Source organism: Nicotiana tabacum, chromosome 4 (genome assembly GCF_000715075.1).
Source record: "Nicotiana tabacum cultivar K326 chromosome 4, ASM71507v2, whole genome shotgun sequence".
NCBI lineage: Eukaryota > Viridiplantae > Streptophyta > Magnoliopsida > Solanales > Solanaceae > Nicotiana > Nicotiana tabacum.
The window spans coordinates 136,922,232-136,938,263 of NC_134083.1; the positions used below are offsets into that span (position 1 = coordinate 136,922,232).

Below are 16,032 nucleotides of genomic sequence, written 5' to 3' on the forward strand. Positions count from 1 at the left end.
TTTTTCTCACTTATAAAGAAGAAGAACAACTTTGAATGGACTCTGGAATGCCAACAAGATCTAAAAGACCTAAAACGATATTTATCAAGCCCTTTGTTACTATCAAAAACCGAAGGCAGGCGAACAGTTGCTAATATACTTAGTAGTCTCAGAGGTAGCAGTAATTGTCGTTCTTGTCTGGGAGGATGAAGGTATGCAATCTCTTATCTATTATGTTAGGAGAATTTTATCGGTGGCGAAAACTCATTATCCGCACCTCGAAAAATCTTCCTTATCTCTCGTAGTCGTCGCTCAAAAGCTTAGGACTTATTTTCAGTGCCACTAGATAGCCATGGTGACAACTTTTCCCCTGTGGAATGTCTTTTACAAACCTGAGTTGTCAGGTCGACTGGCCAAATGGGCAGTTAAAATTAGTGAATTTTATATTGAATACAAGCCTAGGACTGCGATCAAATCACAAGTTTTGGCTGATTTTGTGGCCGATTTTAGTCCCGGGCTGTTTCCTTTGGCCACAAAGGAAGCAGTGATAGTGTCGGAAATGACATTAGGAGTTTGGACCTTGTTCACGGATGAAGCTTCCAACGTGAAAGGGTCCGGGATCAGGATAGGCTTAATCACACCCTCGGGAAACGTCCTGAGGCAAGCCATAAAAACTGTTCCCTTGACTAACAATGAAGCCGAGTATGAGGGTTTGATTGCAGGACTTGAACTAGTCCAGGGACTGCACTCCGAGGTCATTGAAATCAAATGTGATTCCCAACTAGTGGTAAATCAAGTATATGGAATCTTCGACACCAAATAGGAGTGCATGCAGCAATATGTGGTTAAGGTTCAATCTTTGCTTGCACGGTTCATGGAATGGTCGATCATCCATATCCCAAGAGAAGAAAATGCAGAAGCAGATGCATTGGCCAATTTAGGATCGTCCACGGAAACGAAGAGATTAGATTCTGGTATCGTCGTTCAGCTCATGTATTCAATACTAGATGTGGACAATTATTATTAAGTGAATACAACCAACCTAGTCTGGGGTTGCAGGAATAAGATCATCGATTACCTCGAGCACGGCAAGCTGCCAGAAGACCCGAAGGCATCCCGGACACTCCGCACCAAAACAGCTCATTACAACTTGGGAGGGGGGGGGGGCAGTTATATAGAAGGTCGTTCCAAGGCCCGTTGGCCCGAGGTCTAGGAGCCTCTGAGGTAAATTACGTTATAAGAGAGGTTCACGAAGGAATTTGCAGGAATCATTCAGGAGTAGATTCGTTGGTGTTAAAATTAGTTAGGGAAGGATGCTATTGGTCCCGAATGGAACAAGACACTAAGGCATTCGTTCAGAAATGTGACAAGTGTCAACGCCATGCACCGTTAGTGCACCAACCGGCAAAACTGCTACATTCAGCACTATCCCCATGGCCATTCATAAAATGGGGAATGAATATAGTCGGGTCGTTGCCACTGGCTCCTGTGAAGGTAAGATTTCCTTTAATTTTGACTGATTACTTCACTAAGTGGGTTGAATCAGGTCCTTGCCAGAAAATCGAAGAGCGCAAATTGGTCGATTTCCTATGAAAAAACATAATTTTTTGGTTTGGAATACCGAAAGAGATTGCCTGCGACAACGGGCCAGAGTTCATATGCTCAAAGATCACAAAATTCCTTAAGGACTTGAAAATTAAAAGAATCACATCTTCGCCATACCATCCGAGCACAAAATGGACAAGCGGAATCAACCAATAAGGTGATTGTTCAAAACCTCACAAAGAGGTTTGAAGCGGCCAAATGCAAGTGGCTCGAAGAGTTACCGGGAGTGCTATGGGCATACCAGACGACGACCAAGTCAAGCATGGGAGAGACACCTTTCTCTCTCGTATACGGTGTGGAAGCTCTGATCCCGTAGAAGTAGGAGAACCGGCCTTGTGGTACTTCCTAACATACGAATAAACAAATAACGAAGCATTGTTGGTCAAGTTAGAGGTGCTTGACGAACACAAGGACTTGGCGCACATAAGGATGGTGTCACGACCCGAAATTCTCACCTTCGGACCGTGATAGTACCTAATATTTTACTTGCTAGGCAAGCCAACGCTAGAATAATATTAACCAATTTTTAAACAATCCCTACATTATTAATAATCAAGGAAACAAAAGCAAAAGCAAAGTTTGAAATATAGTGAAATAATCCATAAAAACAACGGTGTCAAAATACCATCCCAGAATTGGTGTCATAAGTGCACGAGCTTCTAGAATAAATACAATTAAGGTCTGAATAAAATAAAGCTGTTTGGAAATAAACACACAGCTAAAGTAAAATAGACGGGGACTCCAGAACTGCGGACGCCATGCAGTTATACCTCAAGTCTCCTCTGGTAGCTGAAATCCGAGCAAGTCTACGGTACGCCGCTGAGACCAACTCCAAAATCTGCACAAGAAGTGCAGAGTATAGTATCAGTACAACCGACCCCATGTACTGGTAAGTGCTAAGCCTAACCTCGACAAAGTAGTGACGAGGTTAAGGCGGGTCACTTACATTACTTGTACGCAATATTAGTAATAGCAACAATAATAGAAATAAATCAGGTAACTCATTTATAATAATTGAAGCCAATACAACAGTCATAACCAATTATCACTTCCATCAATTCTGTTGCAGTGTGCAACCCGCTCTCACAATATATTCACATTCAATTATGTTGCAGCGTGCAACCCGCTCTCACAATATATTCACATTCAATTATGTTGCAGCGTGCAACCCGCTCTCACAATATATTCACATTCAATTCTGTTACAGCGTGCAACCCGCTCTCACAATATATTCATTTTTAATCAAGTCTGTCATGTATTTATTTCAATCAAGTATATATATAGACTTTTAAATAAGTCTATTGCGGCGTGCAATCCGATTCCCTAATATTGACTTTTTAATAAGTCTGTTGCGGCGTGCAACCCGATCCTCCAATATTGACTTTTTAATAAGTCTGTTGCGGCGTGCAGCCTGATCCTCCAATATATATATCCATTTCAATCAATTCTGTTGCGGTGTGCAACCCACTCCTCCAACATATTCATTTACCAATTCTTATAGAAGAAATTTTTTCGATAAATGCAACAATTAATATAAAACTATAAGACAACAAACATACAATAATTATGATTAAATTATGAAACAAACAATGACAAATAGCAAATTATTATAGAAATTAGGGAGAAAATAGGCAGTTTAATATTTATTATGCTAAATGTCAAATAACAATTAAAACACATAATTCAAATAGCATGTAACAATTAATGCGGGAATTCAAGAATTAATATGTGACAAAGAATAAGAGAGAAATAATTATTATAATAATTAATTTGTGATTAAAAATAATTTATGATTTTTCAAGTAAGCAGGCAAACATTTAATTTGACGACGTACAGACATCGTCACCTCGCCTATACGTCGTTCACATGCAATTCACATAACAAATAATTTAAGGGTTCTATTCCCTCAAGTCAAGGTTAACCCTGATACTTACCTCGCTTTGCAAATTCCAATCAATTACTCAACCACAACTTTTCCTTTTAAATTTGCCTCCGAAAGCTTCAAATCTATTCACAAACAATTCAATATATTCAATACTAATCATAGGAATTAATTCCATATGAATTTACACATTTTTCGGATAAAATTCGAAATTCATTAAAATATTTGACAGTGGGACCCACGTCGCAAATCCCGAAAAAACTCATAAAATCCAAACACTCATTCCGATACGAGTTCAACCATACAAAATTTGTCAAATTCCGATATCAAATGGACCTTCAAATCTTAATTTTTCATTTTTGGAAGATTTTAGAAAAATTTAATTTTTCTTCCATAAATTCACGGATTCATGATATAAACGAGTATGAAATCATGAAATATAATCAATATAGGATAAGGAACACTTACCCCAATGTTTTTTCGTGAAAATCGCCCAAAACTCGCCTTACCCGAGCTCAAAACGGGAAGGAGTTGAAAATGGGTTGAAACCCCATTTTCAAAACTTAAGTGCTGTTTCTGGGATTTTTACCCTTCGGGTTCGCGAAGGTACTCTCGCTAACGCGAAGCGAAGAGTAAAAATTGGACAGCACAAAGTTGTGCTTCGCGTTCGCGAGAGTATTTTCGCGAACGCGAAAAAGAACACACCAGAAGCCTAAAGTCTGCAGAAAACTAGATTTCCTAAGTCCGAAATTATCCCGTAGCCTATCCGAAACTCACCCGAGCCCTCGGGACTCCAAACCAAATATGCACACAAGTTTTAAAATATCATACGAACTTGCTTGCGCGATCAAATTGCCAAAATAACACCTAGAATTACGATTCGGACACCAAATCAAAGGTAGTTTTGCAAGAAAACTTTAAAACTTATATTTTTACAACCGGACGTCCGAATCACGTCAAATCAACTCCGATTCACACCAAATTCGGCAGACAAGTCATAAATATTATAGTGGACCTATACTGGGCTCCGGAACTAAAATACAGACCCAAGGTCAATAAATCCAATATCAGTAATTTCTTAAAAATCATTAAGCTTTCAAGCTTTTAATTTTTCTTCAAAATTCCATATCTCGATCTAGGGACCTCGGAATTCGATTCCGGGCATACGCCCAAGTCCCAAATCACGATATGGACCTACCGAAATTTTCAAAACACTGATCCAGGTCCGTTTGCTCAAAATATTGACTAAAGTCAACTCAGTTGAGTTTTTAAAGCTCTATTTCACATTTTAATCCATTTTCACATAAAAACTTTCCGAAAAATTGTACGGACTGTGCACGCAAGTCGAGGAATGATAAATGGTGCTTTTCGAGGTCTTAGAATACAGAATTACTTATTAAATTTAAAGATGATATTTTGGGTTATCACAAATGGTCGCCTAGAAACAAAGAATGGAAAGGTACTATAACCGAAGGGATAATCTCTGTTATTTCAAAGTGGAAGACTTGGTTTTGAGGAAAGTGACTCAAAACACCGGGAGCTCAACGCAGGAAAGCTGGGCCCAACATGGGAAGGGCCCTACCGAGTTTTAGTTGTCACCGAAAAGAGATCATACGAACTAGAAAACAAAGATGGAGTCAAATTTTCAAGGAACTGGAACGTGATACACCTCAAAAGGTATTACTACTGATGCCATCACATCTCAAATATTCGACAGTGGGACCCACATCTCAAATCCCAGAAAAACTCGCAAAATCCGAACACTCGTTCCGATACGAGTTCAACCATACAGAACTTAAGTTCTATTTTTGGGATTTTTACCCTTCGTGTTCGCAAAGGTACTCTCGCGAACGCGAAGCACAACTTTATGCTGTCCAATATTTACTCTTTGCGAACGTGAGGGCTACCTCACGAACGCGATGCTTGCCTGGCTTGGCCTTCGCGAATGTGAGATGCCCTTCGCAAACACGAAGGCTAACTTTTCCTGGCCAGTCTCTTTCCCTTCACGAACGCGAGGATTATATCGCGAAGGCGAAGCTTTAAACCTCAAGCCTTCACGAACGCGGTCGCTATGTCGCAAACGCGAAGCACAAAGCGTGCCAGCCACAATTTGCTCTTCGCGTTCGTGAGAGTACCTTCGCGAATGCAAAGAAGAGCACACCAGAAGCCTAAAGTCTGCAGAAAACCAGATTTCCTAAGTTCGAAATCATCCCGTAGCCTATTCGAAACTCACCCGAGCCCTCGGGGCTCCAAACCAAACATGCACACAAGTTCTAAAATATCATACGGACTTGCTCGCGCGATCAAATCGCCAAAATAACACCTAGAACTATACACATCCGCATATAGCCATTTTTCTTCTTTACAAATAATACTGGTGCACCCCAGGGCGAGACACTGGGTCTAATGAATCCCTGATTAAGCAAGTCTTGTAACTGCTCTTTCAACTCTGGCAGGGCCATACGATATGGTGGAATAGAAATGGGCTGAGTGCCCGGAGCCAAATCATTACAGAAGTCAATATCTCTATCGGGTGGCATCCCTGGCAAATCTGCAGGAAATACTTCTAGAAATTCACGAACAACTGCTGCTGAGTCTATAGAAGGAACATCCGCACTGGGATCACGAATATAAGCCAAATAGGTTAGACACCCTTTCTCTACCATACGCCGAGCTTTCATATAAGAAATAACTCTGTTAGAAGAAAGGCCAGGAGTTCTTTCCACTCTAACCGAGGTAACCCCGGCATAGCTAGGGTCATTGTCTTGGCATGAAAATACAATATAGCATGATAAGGGGACAACCAATCCATACCCAAGATGACATCAAAATCTACCATATCAAGAAGTAAAAGATCCACACTAGTCTCAAGATTACCAATAGTAACCACACACAAATGATAGACATGATCTACTACAACAGAGTCTCCCACCAATGTAGATACACACACAGAAGCACTCAGAGAATCACAAGGCACAACCAAATATGAAGCAAAGTAGGAGGACACATAGGAATAAGTAGATCCTCGATCAAATAGAATTGAAGCATCTCTATGGAAACTGGAATAATACCTGTGATCAAAGCATCAGATGACTCAGCCTCAGGCCTAGCTGGAAAAGCATAAAATTGAGGTTGGGCCCCACCACTCTGAACTGCGTCCCTGGACGGCCTCTGACTGGCTGGCCTCTACCTCTAGCGGTCTGACCTCCACCTCTAATGGCCTGACCTCCACCTCTAATAGCCTGACCTCCACCTCTAGCTGCCTGACCCCTACCTCTAGCTGGCTGAGCAGGCGGCGAAGCAACTGGTGCCGGTATGATGGCACGAGAATCTTGCCGAGATCTGTTACTCGCCAATCTAAGGCAATACCTCCTGATATGACCAATGTTTCCACACTCATAACACCCATCCTGATGCCGTGGCTGTTGAAGCTGATGCTGACCCAAATGGGTCGGATAACTGCTGTAATAACTCTGGAGTGGTGGTGCACTGATAGGAGCTGAATGTGCACTGAATACTGGCTGTCCAGAGTAAGGCATAATAGGACCGTGACTCCCTGAAGCATCGGGAGATGCATGAAGTGTTGAATGAAACGGTCTGGGAGGATGACCCCTACCAAAATTACCTCTGCCTCTAGACGAGGCACCACTGTAACCACCGAACTGACGAGGCATATTATCAGACCTCCGCCCTCTCTCCTGTGCAAGAACCATCTCGATCCTCCTTGCGAGATTAGTAGCCGCCTGAAAAGAAATCTCACTTCCGGTCTACTTGGCTATCTGAAGTCTGATAGGTTGAGTGAGTCCCTCAATAAACCTCCGCACTCTCTCTCCCTTTGTAGGTAGTAAAAGGAGAGCATGACGGGCCAAATCCATAAAACGGGACTCATACTGAGTAACAGTCATACTGCCCTGCTGTAGACGCTCAAATTGCTTGAGGAATTCCTTTCTCAGTGTGATAGGGAGGAATTTTTTCAGAAATAGCTGAGAGAACTGCTCCCATGTAAGTGCAGGCAATCCGACTAGTCGGGTCAATGTGTAATCTTGTCTTGGCGAAACCCGTCATCTGAAATACAGCAAAATCCACCCCGTTGGTCTCAACTATACCCATATTCTGCAGCACCTCATGGCAGCGTTCAAGATAATCATGTGGGTCCTCAGAAGGTGTACCACAGCTTTTCCTTTTAAATTTGCCTCTGAAAGCTTCAAATCTGTTCACAAACAATTCAATATATTCAATACTAATCATAGGAATTAATTCCATATGAATTTACATATTTTTCGGATAAAATCCGAAATTCATTAAAATATTCGACAGTGGGACCCACGTCTCAAATCCCAGAAAAACTCATGAAATCCGAACACTCATTCCGATATACGAGCTCAACCATACAAAATTTGTCAAATTCCGATATCAAATGTACCTTCAAATCTTAGTTTTTTTATTTTTGGATGATTTTAGAAAAATTGATTTTTCTTCCATAAATTCACGGATTCATGATATAAACGAGTATGAAATCATGAAATATAATCAATATAAGATAAGGAACACTTACCCCAATATTTTCCCATGAAAATCGCCCAAAACTCGCCTTACCTGAGCTCAAAACGGGAAAAAGTTGAAAATGGGTTGAAACCCCATTTTCAGAACTTAAGTGCTGTTTCTGGGATTTTTACCCTTCGCGTTCGCGAAGGTACTCTCGCGAACGCGAAGCGAAGAGTAAAAATTGGACAGCACAAAGTTGTGTTTCGCGTTTGCGAGAGTATCTTCGCGAACGCGAAAAAGAACACACCAGAAGCCTGAAGTCTGCAGAAAACTAGATTTCCTAAGTCCGAAATTATCCCGTAGACTATCCGAAACTCATCCGAGCCCTCGGGGCTCCAAACTAAACATGCACACAAGTTATAAAATATCATACGAACTTGCTCGCGTGATCAAAGTGCCAAAATAACACCTAGAACTACGATTCGGACACTAAATCAAAGGTAGTTTTGCAAGAAAACTTTAAAACTTATATTTTTACAACCGGACGTCCGAATCACGTCAAATCAACTCCGATTCACACCAAATTCGGCAGACAATATAAATATTATAGTGGACCTACACCGGGCTCCGAAACTAAAATACAGACCCGAGGTCAATAAATCCAATATTAGTAATTTCTTAAAAATCATTAAGCTTTCAAGCTTTTAATTTTTCTTCAAAATTTCATATCTCGAGCTAGGGACCTCGGAATTCGATTCCGGGCATATGCCCAAGTCTCAAATCACGATACGGACCTACTAAAATTTTTAAAATACTGATCCGGGTCCGTTTGCTCAAAATATTGACTAAAGTCAACTCAGTTGAGTTTTTAAAGCTCTATTTCACATTTTATTCCATATTTCACATAAAAACTTTCCGAAAAATTGTACGGACTGTGCACGCAAGTCAAGAAATGATAAATGGTGCTTTTCGAGGTCTTAGAATACAGAATTACTTATTAAATTTAAAGATGATATTTTGGGTTATCACAAATGGTTGCCCAAAAACAAAGAATGGAAAGGTACTATAACCGAAGGGCTAATCTCCGTTATTTCAAAGTGGAAGACTTGGTTTTGAGGAAAGTGACTCAAAACACTGGGAGCTCAATGCAGGAAAGCTGGGCCCAACATGGGAAGGGCCCTACCGAGTTTTAGTTGTCACCGAAAAGAGATCATACGAACTAGAAAACAAAGATGGAGTCAAATTTTCAAGCAACTGGAACGTGATACACCTCAAAAGGTATTACTACTGATGCCATCACTTGTATTGAAATTATGTGCTGCACTCTATTTCCATTCGCCTAATTTTTGTCCTAAATGGGTTTTTCCGGCAAGGTATTTAACGAGGCAGCAACAGAAAGCATACTACGAAGAAAACATCATCATCAAGGATAAGACCTTTAAATGACAAGGCGTTGAATATGCAAACCACTACTGGATGGTTAAATAGTCTTTGGCTCGGTGGAAAATTTCTATCTTGTTTCTTGTCTAAACGATGAATTAATTTTATCATTTGAAAGTTAATGAAGTACTTCAAATGCTAGTGCCGGAATGAACATGAGACGTCCTACTCAAGATCACCATAAACATAAGAGGGCCCTCTCTCATAAAATCCTCACAGTAAAGGGTTGTCTCCGAAAGAGTTTATGCTTGGAACCCAAATGCTATCGGGGAAAATGCACCTAAAGCCTTGTCTAATCTGATGCAAAGGGAATAAATTTTGCACAATGCTTAAACAAAAAAGCACTTTTATTTATTAAACGTGACAAGCAGTACAAGTATAGAAATACAAAAGGCAGCAAAGGAAAAGAAAGCACAAAGCTAAACTATGTCGCCCCCAAAACTAGGGAGAAGAAAAGCATCAGCGCCCCCGAGAGAAGTAGAAGATATGCCGCCGGCTCAAGATCTTGGCCTTCATGGTTATTCTATTCAAGTTTTTCCTCGGTTCCTGAGAACTCGGAACTAGAACTAGAAGAGTTAGTTGCATCGGACTGATCCGGGAGGCATCCTCGAGCAGTTAACTCCAGCTCTTGGGCCTTGGCGATCTCAGCGTCAATATCAATGACACCCGCTTTGGCCTCTTCTAACGTTTTTCTCCTCATGTTATACATGGAATGTGTTTTCTCGATGATGAGGGAATCTACTCGGCACTGAAGTTCTGATTTAAGCCTATCAACCTCGGTAAGAAGGCCATCCCGCTCGGATATCGTGGCACTAATGCTAAGATCAAGATCACGGATAATGATTATATGAACTTTATTATGTTCCATAATCCTCTTATACCTATCCTCCATCCGAGCACGTTTCTCCTCAGCAGCAACAACCTCTTTAGCTTTGGATTTCAAGGTTGCCTCTAAGTTATTCACTCTCTTAGTAGAGGCAAATTCGCGCTCGGCAGCAGCGAGCACATCATCTTGGACCTCATCCCATTTAGCCTTAGCTTCTTGAACTGTACATTTAATAGAGAGGCTTCTTGGCTAAGGGTCATCACTTCCTGCTCACCCTGTTGCAACCGAGCCTCCAACTCACTCACCTCAGTAGCTTTTGCTTCCATCACCGGGAGGCAAGCAGTGATTTGGTCCCTCTCGGCCAATATCTAATTCCACTCGGACTTGAGCCCGTCTTTATCAAGGATCAATTTTTGAAGGCCCTCGAAAGCAAGGAAGTTTGCCTACGAAGCAAATACCAAAGTTAAAAAACCTGCCATGACAAATCGAGAAAAAAGAAAACAAGCAATAAAAGAGCAAGTTTGGTACCGCTGCCACATTATGCATGTCATTATTTAACAAACGCTCTCTTGAAAGAGTGTGTATTTTCTTCTTGTCCTTTTCTGAAGCCAGCGACTTCGGATAATTGGCGAGTTCTACCGGACGTTATAGCGGATGGCACTCAGTAGACACCGAGAGGGAGACACTCCTCCTCATTCAGGGATCTGTAAAAGAGGGCGAGTAGTTGTGCCCTAAATTCCCATGGTTTAGGGACTAGGGATGAGGGACATCCTCCTCTCAGGCATCTACGGCCAGTGGGGGTGATGTAGCCGTTGCTGGTGATGAAGCTATGGCCGGCGTGGAAGGATATGAAGTTGATGGTGTTGTAGGTTGAGAAGCAACTGCGGCAGAAACAATGTTATTTGTTGGTTGCTCACCAACTAAAGGCATAAAAGACTCGATACTCAGCCTCATAGTATCGGGAGCATCAACTGGGACCGGAAAGGGAGAATTGGCATTATGCACCAAGTCAAATTCTCCCAGAGCGCTTGGGCATCGTCCTCGATTGGGGTTATGATCTCTTCAGATTGGGCATTTTGTTGAGCTGATGAAGGCAGTTGTCTCCTTTTTTGGGGAGCACCTTCATCACTGGCTTCTCCATCATCGCCAATAACCATAGTGGCTGCGGGTAGCTCGGGTGCAGCTTTCTTCACCTTTTTATTCTTGCCCTCTGTCGAGGAAGAGCACCACCTTTTTGGTTGCTTGATCTCCGGCCGGGGACTCCGAGAGGAAGCACTTGCACCGGAAGCAAGATCGAGGGCACCAGTTCGGGTAAGAGCCTCATTCAACAACCTCGCAGCCTCTGCGGGATCGACCAAAACGTCCTCCTCAGGGATGGAGATAGAACCCTGAGGGAGACCTGAATCAAATAAAAAGGTAGGATTAGCCAGTTTCTTATGTACAAAGATGAAATGAGAGTCAGTTTTACGAGTCAGTTTACCATGATTCTTTGCCCTCCACCCGTACTTGGGGGCCAATTTCTTCCACCGGTGGTTTTCGGGCGTGGTGATATCCAAAATCTTCTGAACCCACTAGTTTAGGACTTCAACCCTTGGTGGTGTCTACCGAGCTGCTGAAATAATGAAAGGAGAAGGATTAGCAATGACATGAAACAACCTATTTTCATAGAATAAGATAAACTGTAAACTTATGTGAACGAGTTCAGGACTCGGGGAAGGATGGAGTTGTAGCCGGGATAATGTCCCTGGTAGCAACGATGACAAACCGCTTCATCCATCCATGATCGTTGTCATCATCCATACTGGTCAGCAACGCATGGTGACCACGCTTGCTGAAATTGATTACTCCCCCACGAAAGATCTTAGGGGAGTAGAGGTTCATCATGTGAGCCAAGGTGAGGGGCTCCTCTGTTTCTTGGCAGAACCGCCGCAGACCGGCCATCGTTCGCCATACCGAAGGGCCCATTTATGCCAAACAAACCCGGTACCGGTGGCATAGCTCCAAAACCACGGGGTCAAGTCCCCCACTAAAAAAAATACACCCAAAGTGAAGGGGTACGTGTAAACGTACGTGAAGTCCTTCTTAGTGAAGGTTACTCTCTCACCAGATCGGGAGCAATGATATTTAGGTCGTGGCGGTCACAGTCTTCCTTCATAGCAGTAATACTGGATGGGCGAATAGAAGAATGGTATTTGCCAACAGCTAAAGTGCGAGGGTTTGAAGTAAAGAACTTCTCTTTGAAGTTCTTGGTTGTATTGAGATGTTTGGGGATGATGGTGCTCACCATGGGAAGATAAGCATCAATATCGACCTCTTTGTCTTTGCTCCTCTATTGTTATTCTTATTGCTGCCTTCAGAGGCATTGCTCCCGGAATCAAGCTTTTTGGTATTTATCTCGATTTCAGCGCTAAGCCTTGTATTTTATTTAATTAATTTATTATTTTGAAATTAAATCGATTCGTTTGTCTATAAATTACGCTATAAATTAAACTGTATTATTTTACGGGTAAACAACGATAATGTTTAAATAAAATTGAGTGACTTTTCTATGAAAAAGAATTGTTTAGACACTATGGTGTAATAAAATAAAAGTTGAAAAGGTGAATTTCAAATGAGTAAAAACCTGAAAACATCGAGAAATGATGAATTGCTAATTATTGCTCAGATAATGGGGCCTATTAGACAATTGGGATTATGGGCACAAAGATTTCACGGGTGGAAAAAGGAGAAAAGCCACTTTCTTGGATTGCATGCACCTCGTGGCCATTTCTTTTTAAAATTCTATTGCAATTCAGATACCTTTTTATACTTTCACGTAAGTTTACAATTAGGGGATCGGAACTTGAAGGTTATCTACGGGTGAATTTAATACTTTAATTTAATTTTTATATTTATATTAAATTTTTTATCTAATATATATAAAAATTAAATTTTCATTACTAACAAGTAATATCATTATTTTAGAATTTAAAATCTATAAAGTTCACATCCGGATTTCGTATTTTTGTTTTTACGATCCATCATCTTCAGTTCTTCATGCTTTTTGGGGGCAAGAGGTGGAATTAAACTATACTTCTTGTCATATTACCTTCTTTTTGTCCTTGTTGGCATGCTACTTTTTTTTTTTGTTTCTAAAGTTTCTTATCACTTTTCTTTTTTTCTCTTTTGTTTATTTTTTTAGAGTGAACTTTTAATTTGTTTAGGTAATAGTTATCTTAAAAAGGGGCTGCACGAGGGACAACATGGAACCCTTTTGGCCTATTTAGTCATTAGTTGAGGGCAAGTGACCAGACAAGAACTTTTTCTTTCTCTTTTGCCTATGTAGGGTTTTATTTTTTCCATGGAATAGACAGCCTTGAAGACAAAAATATGGAAAAATGATATACTTTGGGTCCTGTCTTGTTCTGTTTTCCCTGCCTCGTTCCACTTAATTTTGATGGAGGCTTTGAATTCAATGACATAGTTATTGCACTTGATATTGCAAGTGGCTTACATAGAAGAACATATTGTTTCCAACAAATAAGGCTAAAAGTGTGGTTAACAATTAACACTATCCTTAATAAATGGCTACATGTACATGAAGGTGCAATACCTACTAGATAAAAAGTCTAAATTTACCTAAGTACCGCCAAAAAGTGCTCAACATATATTTCTTGTTGGATTTTTAAATAAAGGTATGAATGGGAAATAGAGAAAAAAGAAATGGAGGGAAATAAAAATGATTCCCTTTTATAAATAAACTTTGTCCCTCGTTGGAAAGAAGAGGAACATTATTGTGCTTATATATAGAACGGAAAAGGTTCAAATATGCCCCTGAACTATTGAAATAGAGCAATTATACCCTCTGTTTGTATTTGGGTACAAAATTACCCTTGCCGTTAATAAAGTGGTTCACATTTGCCCCTCTCCACTAACAGACTCCACATCAAGGACAATTTTGTACCCAAATACAAACGGAGGACATAATTGCTCCATTTTTAATAGTTCAGAGACATATTTGACCATTTTTCGTATAAAATAATATTTTTTTACTGAGTTGAAAATCCATGTCGGAGAAAAAGTCTTCTCTCTAAAAAAAACAAAAAAGGGAAAGGAATGTCTTGCCATATCTTTTACATAGATTACTACGATGACGAGAAATCTCACCGGAAAATCTCCTCCGGCCAGCTGATCACAACTTCCTGCTTCACCTTTTTTACTTATTATTTTTTTACTGGATCAAATTCGTGTGATTTGATTTTTATATTCTTTGAACTGCTAAGTCCTAGCATGTAAGATAACCAAACAATACCCCATTAGAGAGACTCGAATCCGGATCTGCTCAAATGATATAATGCCATTGTTAGTCATTGATGTATCCGTAATAAAATGACCTTTTACATTGTAATATCAATTCTTAATGCAAAATATTATTATTAGAGTACCAAGTAATTAATGGTGAAATTTGTTTTGTTTCATCTTCCTATTTTAATTTGCAACCGCATATCGATACATACATAAGTTACTATCATAAATTTCACTTTTACATTTCTCTGATGTGGGTATTTGGGTGCAAAATTGTGCCCTCCTTTTGTACCCAAATGCAAATGGAGGGTATAATTGCTCTATTTTTAATAATTTAGGGGCATATTTGAACCTTTTTAACTCAGCAAAAAAGTATTATTTTATACGGAAAAGGGTCAAATATATCCTTGAACTATTGAAAATAGAGCAATTATGCCCTCCATTTGTATTTGGGTACAAAATTATCCTTGATGTAGAGTCTGTTAGTGGGGAGGGGCAAAAGTGAACCACTTTATTAACGGTAAGGGCAATTTTGTACCTAAATGCAAACAGAGGGCATAATTGCTCTATTTTTAATAGTTTAGGAGCATATTTAACCCTTTTTCCGTATATAAAATCACTTTTTCTGCCTTTTAAAGAGTTGAGAAGAAAGCAATCATTTATTTTCCTTTTCCGTTATACAAAAATTTGAATAGCAAAGGTCCGAATAGGCATTGTTGTTTCCGAACAGACACCTTCACACCTGTCAATTCTTCAAGTTGTTTGCTATAAGTTTAAAGCCCTTGCCTCAGTTTTTGACTACCGAAAATCAGCAAACAATTTCCACTCTCTTTTGCGTTTCTACATTATTTTTCAAACAAAAAAAAGTAACTGTTAAGTGTGATTTGTTCTTTCATTTAAGTTCGCCGAAGTTTTTAGATTTATAGTGCCGCTATTACAGAATAATTTTTTCATTCTATTATAAGAGTGATTAATTGTCATGACCCCAATTTTTCTCCGTAGAATATCGTGACGACACCTAATCGCAAAGACTAGGTAAGCCTAACAAGTATACAGAATAACTAAAATATTAAGCCAAATCTCAAAATATCAACATTTGTAATAAGTAAAAACTGCAATTCAAGTAATAATAACTCCCAAAAACCGATAGATATAAGTCACAAGCTCTAAAGAGAAATACTAAATATCCCTATATATCATAGTCTAATGAGGATAAGGTGACAGTATAATAAAGATAGAGGGGGATTCCGAGGTCTGCGAATGCTGGCAGATGTACCTTGAAGTCTCCACGTATGGACTAGCTCACTGATACCTGGCCTGGTAGGCAGTACCTGGATCTGCATAAAAAGATGTACATAAGCGTAATATGAGTACACCACAACGGTACCCACTAAGTACCAAGCGTAACCTCGGTAGAGTAGTGACGAGGTCAGGCCAGGGCCCTACTGGAAATAATAAGAAACAAGGCATGAGATATAATAATATAATGAAATGATAGAGAAGTAAAACAATGAAAATTTACGAAAGGTAA

At 40.1% G+C, this 16,032-nt stretch overlaps 1 protein-coding gene across 1 annotated transcript; it reads left to right on the top strand.

Annotated features, from left to right (window-relative positions):
- Positions 1-331: 331 nt before the first annotated feature.
- On the top strand, positions 332-1,006 carry LOC142180140 (uncharacterized). The gene is made up of 2 exons (XM_075251068.1): positions 332-733; positions 815-1,006. Exons 1-2 carry the CDS (start codon positions 332-334, stop codon positions 1,004-1,006), a joined length of 594 nt encoding a protein of 197 aa, XP_075107169.1.
- The last annotated feature ends 15,026 nt before the right edge of the window (positions 1,007-16,032 follow it).